General features: G+C 39.6%; 1 protein-coding gene across 14 annotated transcripts in view; it reads right to left on the bottom strand.

The window, feature by feature from the left end:
- NUP93 (nucleoporin 93) overlaps window positions 1-15,121 on the bottom strand; it is a 78,045-nt gene that overhangs the window by 57,584 nt on the left and 5,340 nt on the right. For all 14 annotated transcript variants that reach the window (XR_015275377.1, XR_015275376.1, XR_015275375.1 and 11 more), the window contains exons 2-3: window positions 14,696-14,909; window positions 14,024-14,141 (exon numbers count right to left, since the gene is read on the bottom strand). Coding sequence is in view for 8 of the 14 variants with exons in the window: in XM_086847580.1 (XP_086703706.1) it covers window positions 14,024-14,141; window positions 14,696-14,874 (297 nt within the window). In the remaining 6 variants the exon portion in view is untranslated. The remainder of the gene's footprint in view (window positions 1-14,023; window positions 14,142-14,695; window positions 14,910-15,121) is intronic.

The following is a 15,121-nucleotide window of genomic DNA, read 5'->3' as shown; positions in this document are numbered from 1 at the left end:
CAATGGTGAATTAGCTGTGAGACTGTCAGTCTGAATAAGCAAGATTTAGTCTGTGAAGCTGTGCCTATCAATGAAAGTTACAGTCAATAACTCACTGCACTGGTTTCACAAATGGTATGAGAAAGGTCAGTACTTCAACCTTTCAGGTCTGGCACTTTTCAGGGCCAGCAGCCTTACACTAAGCAACATTACTGTGTGACCACATGGAGTGTCTCTGTCTGAGGAAGAGGTTGCCACCAGGGGTGCTGATATGGCATCACTCCTGATTTCCTCTGGAAGCTGTAAGATCATTTTTTAAAAAGATAATAACTCAATACTAAACAGCAAGGCAAATTATCCAGTGCTATAACTGTAGCAAAAGGTTGTTTCAAGACGTAAAAAACTTGAGTAAAATAAATCAAAAAGCTCAGGAGTTGTTTAAACTCTGAGGTCCTGCCTACCTATTCTCCCTGCACAAATTCTAATATTTCGTTAGAAATTCCTTAGTGTCTCAATGAAGTGCACTGGCTACACATCCAGCTTACAAAAACAAATTGTAACACCCTCTGAAAAGTAAATTGTGAGAGACACAAAAAGACCTTTTCTTTAGTCACATGTGGTAGAGACTTTATTTCACTGACTACTGCATGCATTTTCCATAAAGCAGAGAGGTACAGGATATTGGTTATGATAGTTTTCAATTTACTCTGAACTTCAGTTCACTCTAGAACTTCAGTTAGGAAAAGGATGAGATCAGCAAGCCATTGCCTTTGACACTAGAAAGATCCTCACTAATGGATAGGCATAGCTTGCAGTGGCACGGACAATCAAGATTTTAACTCCTGCACCAGGAGCAATGCAACAGCAAGTCTTTGCCCATACAAACTGCTTTAAGTAAATTAATCAGCATATAAAAGAGCTCCAGCAAAAGGCATTTGAATTCTAAGCAGTGGCCATCCTTCTCCTCCTTCAGCATCTGACCTTCAGTTTCAAAGTTTCCATGTTTTTTTCTGGATGACCATAACCATCCAGCATGCTTGCCACAAGACAAACACTGGTTTGCAAATGCCCAGTACTAAGGCACGTTCTCTTCCTGTAGATGACACCAACCAGGGGGTGCTGAAGGCAAAAGGATCCACCTCAGAGATCTGCATAAAATCAAACTATTTAGAAACTTCAAGATGGCAAGATGAACCTTCTCTGGATCCACAGGGGCACTTCCCACATGCAACATGTTCTGCTGAGCTGTCTCTGCAACATGAGTCTTTGAATTGAGCTTCCCACCTTCCTCTCTGAATATGTAGTTTCAAGCAACATTTGTTGCCAGGATGCACTGCTAATACATAATATATTGGCTGGAAATTAGTATTTCATCTCAGAGAGAGAAAATGTTGCAGCAGCTTCTTCAGAGGCAATACACGCTGAAGAGTTTGAGGAAGAAATTTTCTAAGACAAACAGAGCAAACTTACGATCAAGAGAAAAAATATCTAGTTGACAGAAACAACTGAATTCTGCCCTATAAGACACACTGCAGATTCAATCCCCTGCAGGAATGAGATCTGTATTGTTACTCTGCTGTAGAAGAATGTTATTTCTCGAAGTTTAACTTTGGGTATTTGTTATAGGAATAACCTCTGACTGATGAGCAAGACTTGCTTCTCTTTTCCTGGTGATGCTCTGCAAAACGCATTCCAGTTCTGGCATTCCTGGGGATAGATGGACTCCTGTGTAATGTTTCCTCCCCAAATCCGACATCCCTAAATATCAGCAAGAACTATCCAGCTTTCAAAACCAAGCCCCAGACTCTTCTCACACAGAAGACTGCCTCACTGACTGGTGGACCCAGTGTACACCATGGGGCAGGAAGGCCTGGAGATGCCCAGCTGCCTTCTGGTAGCTTTGAGAGACCAAGTGTAGCACTCCCTACATCTTGGAGAGATTTCTCTGAGAGAAAATGCCAAAACAAGGCAAAAGGAAATAAGGAAAAAGGAAATCTAACAGTTCTGATATAGTGACTAACAGGGATGTAACAGAGTGACAAGTTAACATCAACTCTCAGCCAAAGATTTCACACTACTAGTTGATGGGAATCACTTCCAGCTCAGCTTCCCCCTGCTCCAGCCGCAAGCCAGAAGTGTCCACCTCAAGTGCTTGCATTAAAAAAGAAACAAAAAAAAACCACCAAAGTTTTCCTCAGACAAGGAAAACAAGAGGACATTAAAAAAGGTTGAGAATAAGGCATCTAAGTGTATGATACCACAGACAAACAACAAAACATTTAGCATAACTTTAGCTAATTATGCACAGCAATGTCATATGCTTCATCTTACCAGGAAATACAAAGCCAAAATATTAACCTCAAGTCAAACAGCAAAAAAAAAAAAATAAGAGAAGTGATATTGATTCACTGTATCTGTTGAGTAATCAACATTAGCAATGAGCTGCAAATTTTCTGGATAAGCCATTTTCAACCTTGGAAAAATTAAATCAAGATAGAGGGGGACTAAAAGAAACATAGCAGGGTTAGGTCTATGAAAAACAAATGAAAACAAACCAGAGTACAAGGTTCAAATGTGTAATTCCACAGTGAGATGGATCTCTGCATCCAGTTTCCAGCATTTAGCTTTTACTAGAACATAAAGATGGTCACAGACTCATTTAGTCAAAACAATGGCGAGTCTTTTGACTACTGCATTAGCACTTATTTCACATTCATTAAAACCTTCAGGTTTTTGTATCTACTTAACAGACAGAGTAAAAGGATTTAAATATGCCATTTTCTGCTACAAGCCTCGGGGCAGAAAAGAAATAATGAATGTTTCAGAGTTACTGTATGGTAACCATAGCAGGCAAAATCAATTACTGCTCAGAGGATCTGGAGATAACACACAGGTTTTATCATCTATTTGAAATGTGGTTTGTTTTTTTCCTTCTGCATTTCCTCCCCCACACTCTTCAGAAATTTCTTTTCTCATACATTAGAATCTGGCCCAAAGAATCCAACTGACTTGTGTTTAGAGATAAGGATTTGTCATGATACTGTACAGTATTCCCACCTATGCACTCCCATTTATCCAAGATTAAAATCAAATCCTTCACAGATTACTACTTCTTCCTTTCACAACGAGTCTGGCTACACCAAACATCATTATCAGAACAGCCAAATAAACTGGTGTTATCAACAACACTTTGTAAGCTGGACAGACACCCTCAAAAGAGAAACTGCAGGACACAAGGAATTGTCAAAAGCATGTGACATGGTCTGGGAACACTTTTGGGATGAATAATGTTTAAAAAAGGAACCAAGTAAGAGCTGGTGCTTTAAGTGAAATAAGTATTCTAGAAAGGGCAGATATTGGAATCTCATTCGTATAGGTCTGAACAAAAAGGAAACAATGTCTGTATAAATGATGCCAAGCTCAAAACCAATAAAAGGAAATAAATTTTAACATAATCTGTAATTGGATTGTGGAATTTACTGCCACAGGAAGATGGCAAAGCCAAAACCATAATGGGATTAAGAACTGACTCAGTATGTATATTGATATTGACAGTACCTACAGCTGAGTTTAACACTGAAATTGTGGAAAGAAGTATTTCTCATGCTTCAGGATAACCAGTCTCTAACCACTGAGGAACAAGATGAAGCCTAATAAAGCAAGTAGATATCCCCATGAACATCTCTGTCAGTGTTTCTCTTCCGAGTTATCCAGTGCTGACCATAAACGTCTAAAGGCAACCAAACAGATGTGTCCCAAACGCAATCTAGGAAATCAACTATGACAACTTTACTATCGGCTAATCCCATATCCCTGAATAAAGCCTAGGACAGCCAACTGAAGGATTCAAAAACGTTTAATAAAGCTGCTGAAACTGAAACTAAGCACTGAGTTGTTTACCACTGCCTTTCCCCATTCATCAGCCTTTGGCCAGCACTTGTGCGACGCTGGCAAACCTTCTCTTTGCTCCCTCAAAAATACCACGTGACAAACCCTCTCTCCCCTTTCCCCCCTCCATCCCACAGCAGACACTGAAGATAACACATAATGCAGAAATTGATACTCGGAAAGTATAGTCCACAGAGACTTCCACTGCAGTCACACCACCTGACAACAAGATATTTCATTCCTCTATAAAGTTGTTTTAGAACTAAATCTCTCCAACCTTCTCAAGCCACTTTTACTAAGCAACAATTAAGCATGCTGTTCCAGTTAATTTAAAAGATGATCTGTTAGCTGTGGCTTATAATGCTGCATAAGCATTTTGGTACTTCTGTGGAGTACCATGCCATCTTGCATACTTACTGAGATACAAATAATGGAATGGTATAGAAAATTTCCAACTCATCGCCCTAAGCTTCTTTCAGTCATTTCCACATGCATGGAAAACCAATGAGACATTGTGCAGTAATTGCTTTTTGTTTGTGCAGTTTAATATTTTAGCTCAAAGTAAACAAATAACTCTTTTGCACCCAAAATAATGTCTAAGCAGAAATTTGAGTAAAGCGTTGGGAGGAGGTAATACATAAATTCAGAGCAGAAAAGCAAAGAGAATGAATGACTGGAGTAAGAGAACTCTAACTGGAGTAAGAAAAAAAGAGTGGAAGAAAGATGAGAAAGAAAGGACAGAAAACAGGAGACAGTGAGAACAGAAGTTGTGCCAAAAAATCTAAATGAGCAAAACAAATGCATGTATCCTTAGTTGTACCTCAAAAGGCTGCAACTTTCTTTCAGGAACATATCTTGGCAAGAATAAGAATTTCATTTTGACTTCAAAAAGAAAAGTTTTTAAAAAACATCCCTGCACACAACCCAAACATTTCTTCTGCAAACTGCCAAATTTTCAGGCTGCTGTTTTGTATGGGGAAGCTTAAGTACATCCACAGTTTGATGCCCAGCCACTGATAAACAGTTGACACACTTCTTAGTTAGTGACTGTTTTAAACCAAAGCTTGATAATGCCTAGGATTAAGGTTTTGGATGTGGAGTCAAACTGACTAATTACGACAGGGGAGAGGAGGGCATGCACAACAATATACCTGTGGCCTTTCCCAGACTGCTAAATTACGCAAATGGTTTAGTAATAAACCCCAGTGGAATTCATCAGCCGAGTAACACTTTCAAGAGGCTTGAGTAAATGAGGGGAGCTTGAGAGGAGGGGAGGGAATTGAGAGCTGCAGCAGCTGTTGCTTTTCCTAATAAATTTGATGAACTGCCTCACTGAAAACAGAGTGTCCAGGGTTTTATGCTGTTTGTGACCACGGGAGTTCAGCGAGAGAGTCTGGCCTACTCACATTACAGATTTCCCCTGTGGAAGAGTGATTTGCTCACAGCACCATGAGGGATTAGTTGAGAAAAATCGTCAAGAAAACGCTCACGTAATAAAGACTAGCAAAAAACCGCACAAAAACAATACCTCAGGAGAAAGCTTAACAATTTTACCTCTCTTATAGGTCAGATCCAAGCTCCCCTTGTCTCTTTTCAGACAAGTTTGCTGAAGATCAGAATTCTTTTTTTCCTACTGCACTTGGGAAACTTCCTTTAGTTTCTTTCTCCTCTTTTTCAGAAGAGCTAAAAAGCCGTACTGATTTAAATAGTTAAATCATGTTAACTTTTTGATCCCACACCTATGGCTTAACTGCATTTAGCCACTACAACACTGGGACTGAAAGCTTCTGTCATTGGTGAGAAGTTCCCTCAACAACTCCTCTGTATGGCTGTGAGCAGGGCTTCCCAAAGCCAACAGCTTCCATTTCCAATTTCCACAGAGGCACTGGAAGGTCATACCAAGGTCCACTGAGAAAACAGGATTGCTTTAAAAATAAATAGGTAAAAAAAAAAAAATTACCTGCCCTCCAAATTATAGTTTTATACTGCTACTATACAAAATGGTGTTCATATATTAGAAATCTCATTTACCTTCTTGTTAATTTTTGACAACATTTTTTTTCCCCTTAAATGCAACATAGATGAACTGTGATCACTTCTGTGTATAATCAGTTCCACTGTGAAATACCAGCACAGCCCTGCAAATCTTTCATTTCAGAGCTATAATAAAGGTACTGGAAAACTTCAAATCCTCTCCTATAAGGTCTATGCTTTATTTGTAATGGTTTAAAAAAATGTTACGAAACAAATCAGGAGTTATACTTTGCAAAAGCTACATTTGAGCCTCAAATAAATAAATAAAACCATTTATTTAATCCAAGTAAGTGCTCTATAACATGATATGTGAGGGGACAAATTGCCAGGTTGGATCTCAGCATTGTTTCTTCTCACCAATCTGTATAAACACAGAGATGAAACCATTCTATTAAATTTTTCCTGCACCATGAAAACACCAGGTCCAACAGTTCATTTGCACATGCTGAGCACACACTGTCTAGGTCAGTAGTCAATACAAGACCTCAGTGAGCACTAAATTAATGGGACAGCGTGACACTAAGAGGTACCACACTGCCAGAAATGACATCCTCCTGGTTAGATACAACACAGATCCTGAAAGTCATTAATGATCCCACAGTACTTCCTGTAATAGTAACACTGCTACAAGCTGGGTGTTGGGGAAATTCTGGCTCAGATCCTCACACCCAGGTTTTTGCCTGAGTTCCAGCTATGAAAGGATCCTGTACAAGAGAAGTGAATATGTCTATACCTCAGCACCAGAGAGGCCGCATTTTGGTGTCCAATTTGATATCCAAATTGCCTTTTTATACTCTATTTGCTCCTTCACAGGAATACGAGTTAACATTCAATTAGAAATTGGAACCATTTTCAAACAAGGGCAAAAGAAGAAAAATAGGGGAGGGGGAATGAAGTCAAGCATTATGACTCAAAATCTGGTTTTAACATGTTTGAAGTTTCTGTTACAAAAACATTTATTAAAAGTTTACAGTTGTCCCAATTTGAGATGCAAAGAACATCTCTGGATTAAGCAGACATGAAATGTGAAATGTGCCAGGACATATCAGAATTTAAATAGATCAATAAATACAGCTACTAGAAGCAGAGTTCCCAATTTTTCCATCTCATGACCTTGCATTAGCAAAAAGTTCTCAAATATCTTTCCTACCCTATTATTTACCCACGATGAAAGAGAAAGGCAGATCATGTATCTTGTCTCCCTGTTCCCAATCCCTTAGGGTTGGGAATCCATGATCAGAACCACAATGAACTGGAAGATGACCACATAATTACTCTCCAATTAGAATGCAACCAAGCAAACAAACAAAATTTAAAGTAAGTCAGTATCAGAGTATTTACTGAATGACTGCAATCTGGCCAACTAATGAAACACCTGAGTATCCTACATTAAAGATACCACAGTTTGGGTTTTTTGGGGGTGTGTATGTTTGTTTTTAAGGTTAATAAGGCCAGGGTAATTTAAAACTGCACTAAACCATGCCACTAAAGCAGTAATGAAAACTAGAAAAAATTGCTGCTTAGAACGTGAGGGGAAAAGTGACAAGCAAAAAAAAAATATTTCCAATGTTTTGAGGTTTTTTTTCTCTTTTTTTTTTTTTTTTTCCTATAGCATTATTCACTCACCTACCTTATGCCAAAAAGAAGGGGGTGTTTTGGTTTTGTTGGGTTTTATTCCTTTTAACTTAAAGCCAAAGCAGATTCCAAATCTGCATGCTGGCTATAAAATAGAGAAGCCTCCACTCTTAAATCCTAGTCACATCCCAATCTACATACACCTTGATACTTCCCAGGGCATTCTTTAATCAGGACAGGCCATGGGAGGCTCTGGGCCAGCCTGTTCATTCAGAGGGGCCCTGGGAGACTGTCAGTGTCAGGGAGGTGGCAGACAGGCCACTGATCCCTTGGCTGCTTTGCCAGGGCTGCAAGCTGCCCAAGGCCCTGCAAGCCACCGCACCCAGGAGAGAGCACAAGCAGGCTGCAGTTTATGTAAAATTGTTACACGTTACTGAGAAGAAGGAGACATCAAACACAGCAGAGATGAGCTGAGGAAGTTTCTGCAATTTATATTTCCAAGGTCTACATCCCTTGGCTCCATTTGATGCATGTCAAAACACTCATTCATTCCCCATCACTGCTTTCTTCAATTGTGTGCAAACTGCCTCTAGCCACATTTAATTACCAGGATATTTATATTCTTGATTTACATGCCTAAATGTGTACATTAAGGCTCAAATCCTGAATGCAATCAGTGAGTGAGACAACCTAGGCAAAGAAGAGAGCAGGGTTTGATACTAGCATGCACTAGAGTAAAGGAAGGACAGAAAAATTACTTTTAAGAACCTTTGAAGAGGTATTTTTGGAGCCAAACATTTCTACAGTTTTTGAAGAATTCCCAACTGAGACCACAAATAGTATTTTTCATTTGAACTGCAGCAATGCAAAGAGACCAACAGCTAATGACCAATCCTAAAAAAACCAAGGTCAAAGGTTGTTCTCTTGCATTTACCACCATGGCTCTGCAATGGTTAAGAGGTCCCCACAGCTGTGCTGGCATCATTGATTAGGGTGAACAAGGAAGCAACAGAAAAATAAAGCCACCTTAATTTCAAGCTCCATTAGAACTGAAGGACTTGGGGGCGGGGGGAGAAATCAATGTTTGGCAAATGAGAAAGGACAAAATCTGCAAAAGGAAAAAATGCATTTTCAGGCTAAGCTAATGCAAACAATGGATGGTGAACAGCACTTGAGGTTGGCCCTTTAAGGTTGTGTCAGCATTTCCATTTATAAACTCTGATTTTAGTTACACTCTAGTAGATTACCACAGGCTTTGGTATTATTCTAGCAGATACCACAAAGTATATCACAAATGGTAACATAAAATAGCAATAAGAGCTCAATTGTTGAATAATGCACCCTTTCAGTACCTGATGCCAGAGTAAGAATTTTTAAATAATGAGTCACAGACATCCGTACGCGCAAATAGAACATACAGGGCTGGGGAGAGCATCCTGGGACCCAGATTCTATCAACACTAAAGCAGAAGTTAAAGCTACCTTTCATACAAAACCTGTTTACAGTACTTTGAAAAGCTTCAAAATATCCCACATACTTAATTTCTGTCTCTCTTACCACTTGGAGAGATTTCAGTATAACTCTCTGCCCTCATTTAGATAAAAGCTCTTATTTCTGCCTCTGGACCTCCAGAGAGCTACTCAGTCAATACTCTGAATATCCACACCCAGAAATCAAAACCAAACCCTATGCAACCTTTCATTTCAGTTCTGCCTAGGTCAGAAGGCCAAGGTGAAACTTCTACAAATGAGATAATTCAACAAAATTTTCCTTCAGTGTAATGGAGCTAGGCCTTCACCTCAAACTTTCTAAGCAGATAAGCAACGCATGCAAGGAGAGCTTGTGTCTGCTTCTAGCATTCATTTCACAAATCTGCAGAGAGCTGGACTGAGCCAGAAAAATGAGAGCAAAACCATTTTTATTTTAATTACCACCATGACTCTGGGCTTATATTTTTCAAAACAAGCATAGAGGGTACCAAATCTAGTATCAAGCTAAGTAACATGTTCAAAATACAAAGCCCACAGTAAAGCATAACATATATTGTAACCAGTCAAATGATATTAGAAAGAATAAATCAGGCCTTGATCTAGCAACTAACTCCTACCTGGTACCCCAAAAATCAGTTTGACAGAGCAGTACTGAATCTCTCTCTGACCTCCACACATAAACCAAATAGCCCAAGTGCAGGGGCCAGGTCCCATCTCACGTTACAATAGCACAGCCTATCCACAATCTTGGAATAATTCCTCCTGCCATTACTGCAGCCTGAGAGAGGATCTGCAATAACAGTGCTCATTAGAAGAGGACATCACAATTTGCATCTTTGGAAGGGTGAAGAAATACCTTCCTGAACAGAATGACAATGTTATCTTTACATGCACATAGCCCATCTTTGTGATACAGATTTGCACAATCAACCCTTACCATAGATTTTTAAAAGCCAAAAAGAAACAAACAAAAAGACCCAAGCACATAAATACATGCTAAATATGACATCAAGAAGTGCTGGACTAACACATTCCGTTTTGAAAAGATTTTGCCAAAATAGGGCATTTTGACAAAATAGAAAAATCTTGATTTTTATAAACTTCTAAGAATTACTGTAAAATTGATTTACTGCAAGAAGTGTTTGTTGTTCTGCATGCAATTCAATAACACAAACTTTGAAATGAGATAGGAAAAATACAAATTCCTATGATTTAATGTCAAGCCTAGAAACTTTTACATAATCTTCCCGGCCTACTGCTCTAGTGGGAGATATTTCCTGGACTCACAACCCTTTTATGTGCAAGCAATCTACATTTTACAGCTGATAAATAATTCAGATAATTAACTGAGATGCAATTTGGTGCACATTTTAGTCAGCACTATAGACTACCATTTAAAGAGGTTCTGTACAGAAAGTCTCTCCTGCTTGTTAACCCAAGCTAAGACTTCTATTAAGGTGATTTCCTAGGTTCTCTTAACACCTTCTGAATGTCTCACACCAACATCCTGGAACTTCATGCCCTAGGACGCTCCCCTCTGATTTTTCTTGCTGTTTTACTCTCTGTATAAGAAATAAGGTATTTCCTGGCATTCTCCTTCTGCAGTGCTGATTGCCATCATTTGAGAGATTAGATTCTAGAATATCATTCTGTGTTGGCCTCCCACAGGCTGCTAGAACAGACTGCACTGGAAGAAGGAATAGAGACAATAAATAAATGCTTTAGGTAAGAATGCAGGGAAAGCTCAAGCAAACTGCCAAAGAAATCTCTAGATGCAAAGGACTGACGTGGGAACACATGGCAGGAAGTAATAAAGAGTATTTTCATGCTGTAAGAGCTTTGATAAAATTTAAAAGTCAGCAGAACCCTAAAATTCATACAATAAACTTTTAATTATGTTTGCAGCCTTCACACAACTGCAACAGTCAGCAAAGGCTATGCATTAGGTCTGTGCCTCTGGCACAAGTGCCCATATTCACTACATTCTCCTGTCCTGTGGCACACAGAGGCTGCACCGATGCAGCCCCACCACCTCTTCAGAGGTAAGAGGGCACAGACCTCCAGCCTCAGGTGCTTACCCAAAAAAAATGATGTTGTAAAGTATTTATGAAGTGATAAATGCTCAAACTGAAGATTATGGGACAGATATGAGGAACCACACAGACAAGAATAATTGTAGTGTTAAAGCATCTATAAATTTTAATTAAGTTCCAGATGGGATTTTAGGCTAAATAAACTTGCTGCAAACATAGTTGTGATTCTGTGTTGAACATCAGGAGAAGACAGTTTTGAAGAAGGACAGTTGAGCCTACAGCACTGATGATAAAATGTGGACCAAGTTCATTAAGAATATGTGAAGAAGTTTTTGCTGGTTAAAAAGAGTAATGATAATTACTCTTTTTAATTACATAATAATTACAGAAGGCACAGGCTGCGGGCTTGATGCAGAACAGAACAGGCCTTCAGAATCCACAGAATTAAAGTTTACCAGTATACCTGTGTAAATACTGAGTATCAGCAGAGGAACAGTAAAGACCTGTAAAGAAATAAAGCAGACCCCTCCCTTACATCACTCTGCATACCTTCCAGATACAACAGGAACAGCTTATGGAGGAAGGATTCTACACAGCACATAGGGATAGCTTCATCTGTCCCAAAACAAACACAACACGTCTGAAGAAGACTAGGAACAAGGAAAAGAAATCCCAACAAGAGTCAGGAGATAAAAGAAAAAGTAACATAGAAAGAAACTTTTGTAGCACATCTTTATGTAAAACGTCAAATAATTTTATACCTTCGTGATTAACAAAGGTAATTAGAGAATTTTCAGCAGTGTCTATCACAAAGGTCCTCTTACATAACTAACAAAAACTTAATAAAAACTATTCTAGAAGTGTTGATGACTGCATACGAGAACCTACAGATGAGTACAGAGACTTGTCCATATTCTAAGCAAGTAACTTTCAGGAATAGACTTGAAAATTGACGCCAGACAGACAGCTTGAGGTGTGACTGCAAATATCTCCAGACCAGAGGATGATGTTCTGCAAGACATAAAATCCTTGCACCCATTAACTGCAAAAACAAGCAGGGACATTTCAAACTGACACTCGGTTCATGTGCCTCCAAGATGAAGAAGAGCCCCTTGCCATGCTTCCCTTTGCAAATCACTTTTAGCTAATTGACTATGAATGTAGCCTGCAAAAAAAAAGTAAGATTCAAAGCACACAAGTATTAGACCTCAGAGATGAGCTGTTGAAGTGATCAGTGATTAAATCGCTAGTGTTAATCATGATTCAACACAGCAAACAGGGAACTTTGATTTAAATGATTGATTTTAATCCTGTTTCTCATTTGTACTTTTTAGCTGTTTTCCTGAAGAAAGGGCTGAATCTCATTGGCTGATTTGGCCATTTAAACACATTGATTTGCAATTAACCACTGGTTTTATGTTAAATTTGGAGGTTTTCCTGAACAGGCGGATACGTTCAAATATTGACAAGGGCGATTAAAAAAAGGTACTGGAGATAAGAAAACATACCAAGATCATTACCAGAATACAACAGAATCACCATTTCAAATAAGGCCTTGAGATCTGGTATAATTAAGAAAGAAGAAAATCTTCACAGTTTAGGTGACCAGCAATAATATAAAACCTGGTGACCAGGTTAGGTAACCAACAATGATATAAAATATGATTATTATGCAATCGCATCCATTTTCCCACGTGCCACAAATCTCAACTCCAAGCGTCAAGTGCTCTACTGCTTCTGGGCTTGAGAATCTACAATAAGACTCTTACTGCAACAGAAAGGAAAAACAGTAGAAATCAAAGAATTAACAGCAGTAGTAAACCTCAAAAAAAAAAGGGAAAAAGAGGCAAGAGTTGTTGAAACAATTCTAGACAGAATGAGGTCAAGATAGACATGTACCAAGTTTAACATCACCAATTAGAAAGACAACAACATCAGAAATTGAGACAAAGGGATAAAATGAGAAAAGACAGAAAGTGAACAATATCAGAGGTTTAGAGCTCTCTCCCTATGATCAGGCAACAGATGAAGTCTCCAGAGACTACTAATCTTTAGTGAAAGAGAGGCCTTGGAAAACTGGGGTTAAATGCGTCTGCCTGAAAACATGAGAACACAGGGCTCCTAACACTAGCATGAGATTCAACCAAGTGCACCCAAAATGGATGGCACCAAATGCAAAAATAAAACATACATTAGATAAAATGGGGTAATTTCACATGGTTCCCTTCCCCTCCTGAAGTTTAGTTTAGCATACTACTTCTGCAAAAAACGAAAGAGCTTACAACTCTTCTGACCCTACTGAGCCATCTGCCAGAAAGGAGAGAAAAGATGAGCTTCAAAACGATTAACCAGTTATTCAGACTGCTACCTTCAATGCAACCCACAATACCAATTCCATTACCAGCTCTTAACTGCGTAATGAATATTGCAGGTTTCATCATGAAGATATTCCACAAGGGCAGGCGATGATCAGAAAGCAAAACTAGATAGGTCACAATAATTTCTAAGACACACCAAGAAAATTTACAGGAAACTTTACAAGATAAAATCATCTGGTAAAGCATTTGAACCACAGCAAATTCAGTCTATCACCAAGACAAGGTTATGACATCTGTGATACAGTGAAAGAAAAAAGCTATACTCACCTCTTTCGATTGTTGACTTAAATGCCCCCTATTCCAACACCTCAAAATTGCCTTAAAAGTGGTTCCACATGCGTTTTTCCAATCAGACATAGAAAAGGTTTCAAAACTATGTGAGAGGTATCCATGCACAATTTAGGCTTGCAAGGCCAACAAAGACTGGTCCCACAAAGGGAGTTAAGTATGTACCTGGTCCCTCTTGACTTCAGCAAGAATTTGGAACTTAAAGTACTTCTGTTATCTCAGTACTTAATGCTGCTTCTCAAACACCTGTCACCATTGAAAGCAGCATCTCCCCCATGCACTTTGAGCAGCTCTGAACCACAACACAGGAAAGGCAGTGGCAAGGGCAGTGTAATTCACATGTCAGAAATATCCCTACCTGGATGTCAGTGTCCTTCACAGGTTCAAGAGGCTCAAATGTAGTGGCTGCACTTAGACTCTCAAGTCTCTGAGAAATGTGGGATATATCAAGCCCTCTAGACCCAAGAAGAACCGATCTATAAGGAAGAAATTGTACAGATATGAAATTAGTATTGAACAGACAGAACTCTAAACCCAGACTCATTGCCAATATTTAGGTCAGCAGCTAGCCACGTACAGTGCTCCCAGATGTGTTACAAAAACTGCACAGAACCAAACTCTGAAAAGCCCTGCGTGTCTATGTAAACATCTCAGCCCTGCTGAACTTTTTCTACCGTTCCACTGCAGTGCTGCACAGCTGCCAAGTCCTTCCAAACAGAAAAAAATGTACACCATGTTGGTAAACATCTTCAGCAGCAGCCAGAACAAGGTACTGCACTTTTTTGCTTTAATGTCCAAAATCAAAAACAGTAGCTCCTCAGATAAATCCTTCAAATATCCTATTGTTTTTTGGAAGTAGGAGAAAGGTTGGAATAAAAAAAAAGTAAACACAAGCCTTGCAGTCATTCTGAAAAACAGCTTTGCAGTCATTCTGTTTCTCCCAGCAGGACTCCCCCCACCTTGGAAACCAAACCCGTGAACAGCTTCCAGCCAGTGTGCAGAGTCTCCAGTGTCAGTGCTCTGTACTTACGCCTTCACATCCGCAGTCTCCTGGGAGGTGCGGGTCAGGGTGCGGGAACGCAGGCGCTCCCCGGCCTGCTGGATCTCCTGCAGGTTGCGTTCTACGTGCGGGAGCTCTGAGATCCCTTCTGTCTCAGCTGCCAGCTGCTCTGCCTGCTGCAGCAGCTCTCCAAAGCCTTCCGTGTCCATCTCTGCTGCAGGTTTCGCTCAAGACACACAGAAACCTTCAGGGAAAAAGGAAAAATCCTTGCTCAGCTATAAACAGTTTCTACGCTTGTGGGGACACAGACAGACCAGCAAGAGCAGGTCTTCTAGAACGGCATACACTGTCTACCCTCCCCAGGCATTAAACATCAAGGAAATCCTCTCAAGTGGTCTCAGAGAGCTTTGCTTTGCAGGACTACAGTCTGTGGACCTGTCAGCAGTGGCAATGCAG

Source organism: Cyanistes caeruleus, chromosome 12 (genome assembly GCF_971803275.1).
Source record: "Cyanistes caeruleus chromosome 12, bCyaCae1.hap1.1, whole genome shotgun sequence".
Classification (NCBI taxonomy): domain Eukaryota; kingdom Metazoa; phylum Chordata; class Aves; order Passeriformes; family Paridae; genus Cyanistes; species Cyanistes caeruleus.
Note: the sequence above shows the minus strand (reverse complement) of the source record. Positions and strands in the feature narration are given on the sequence as shown.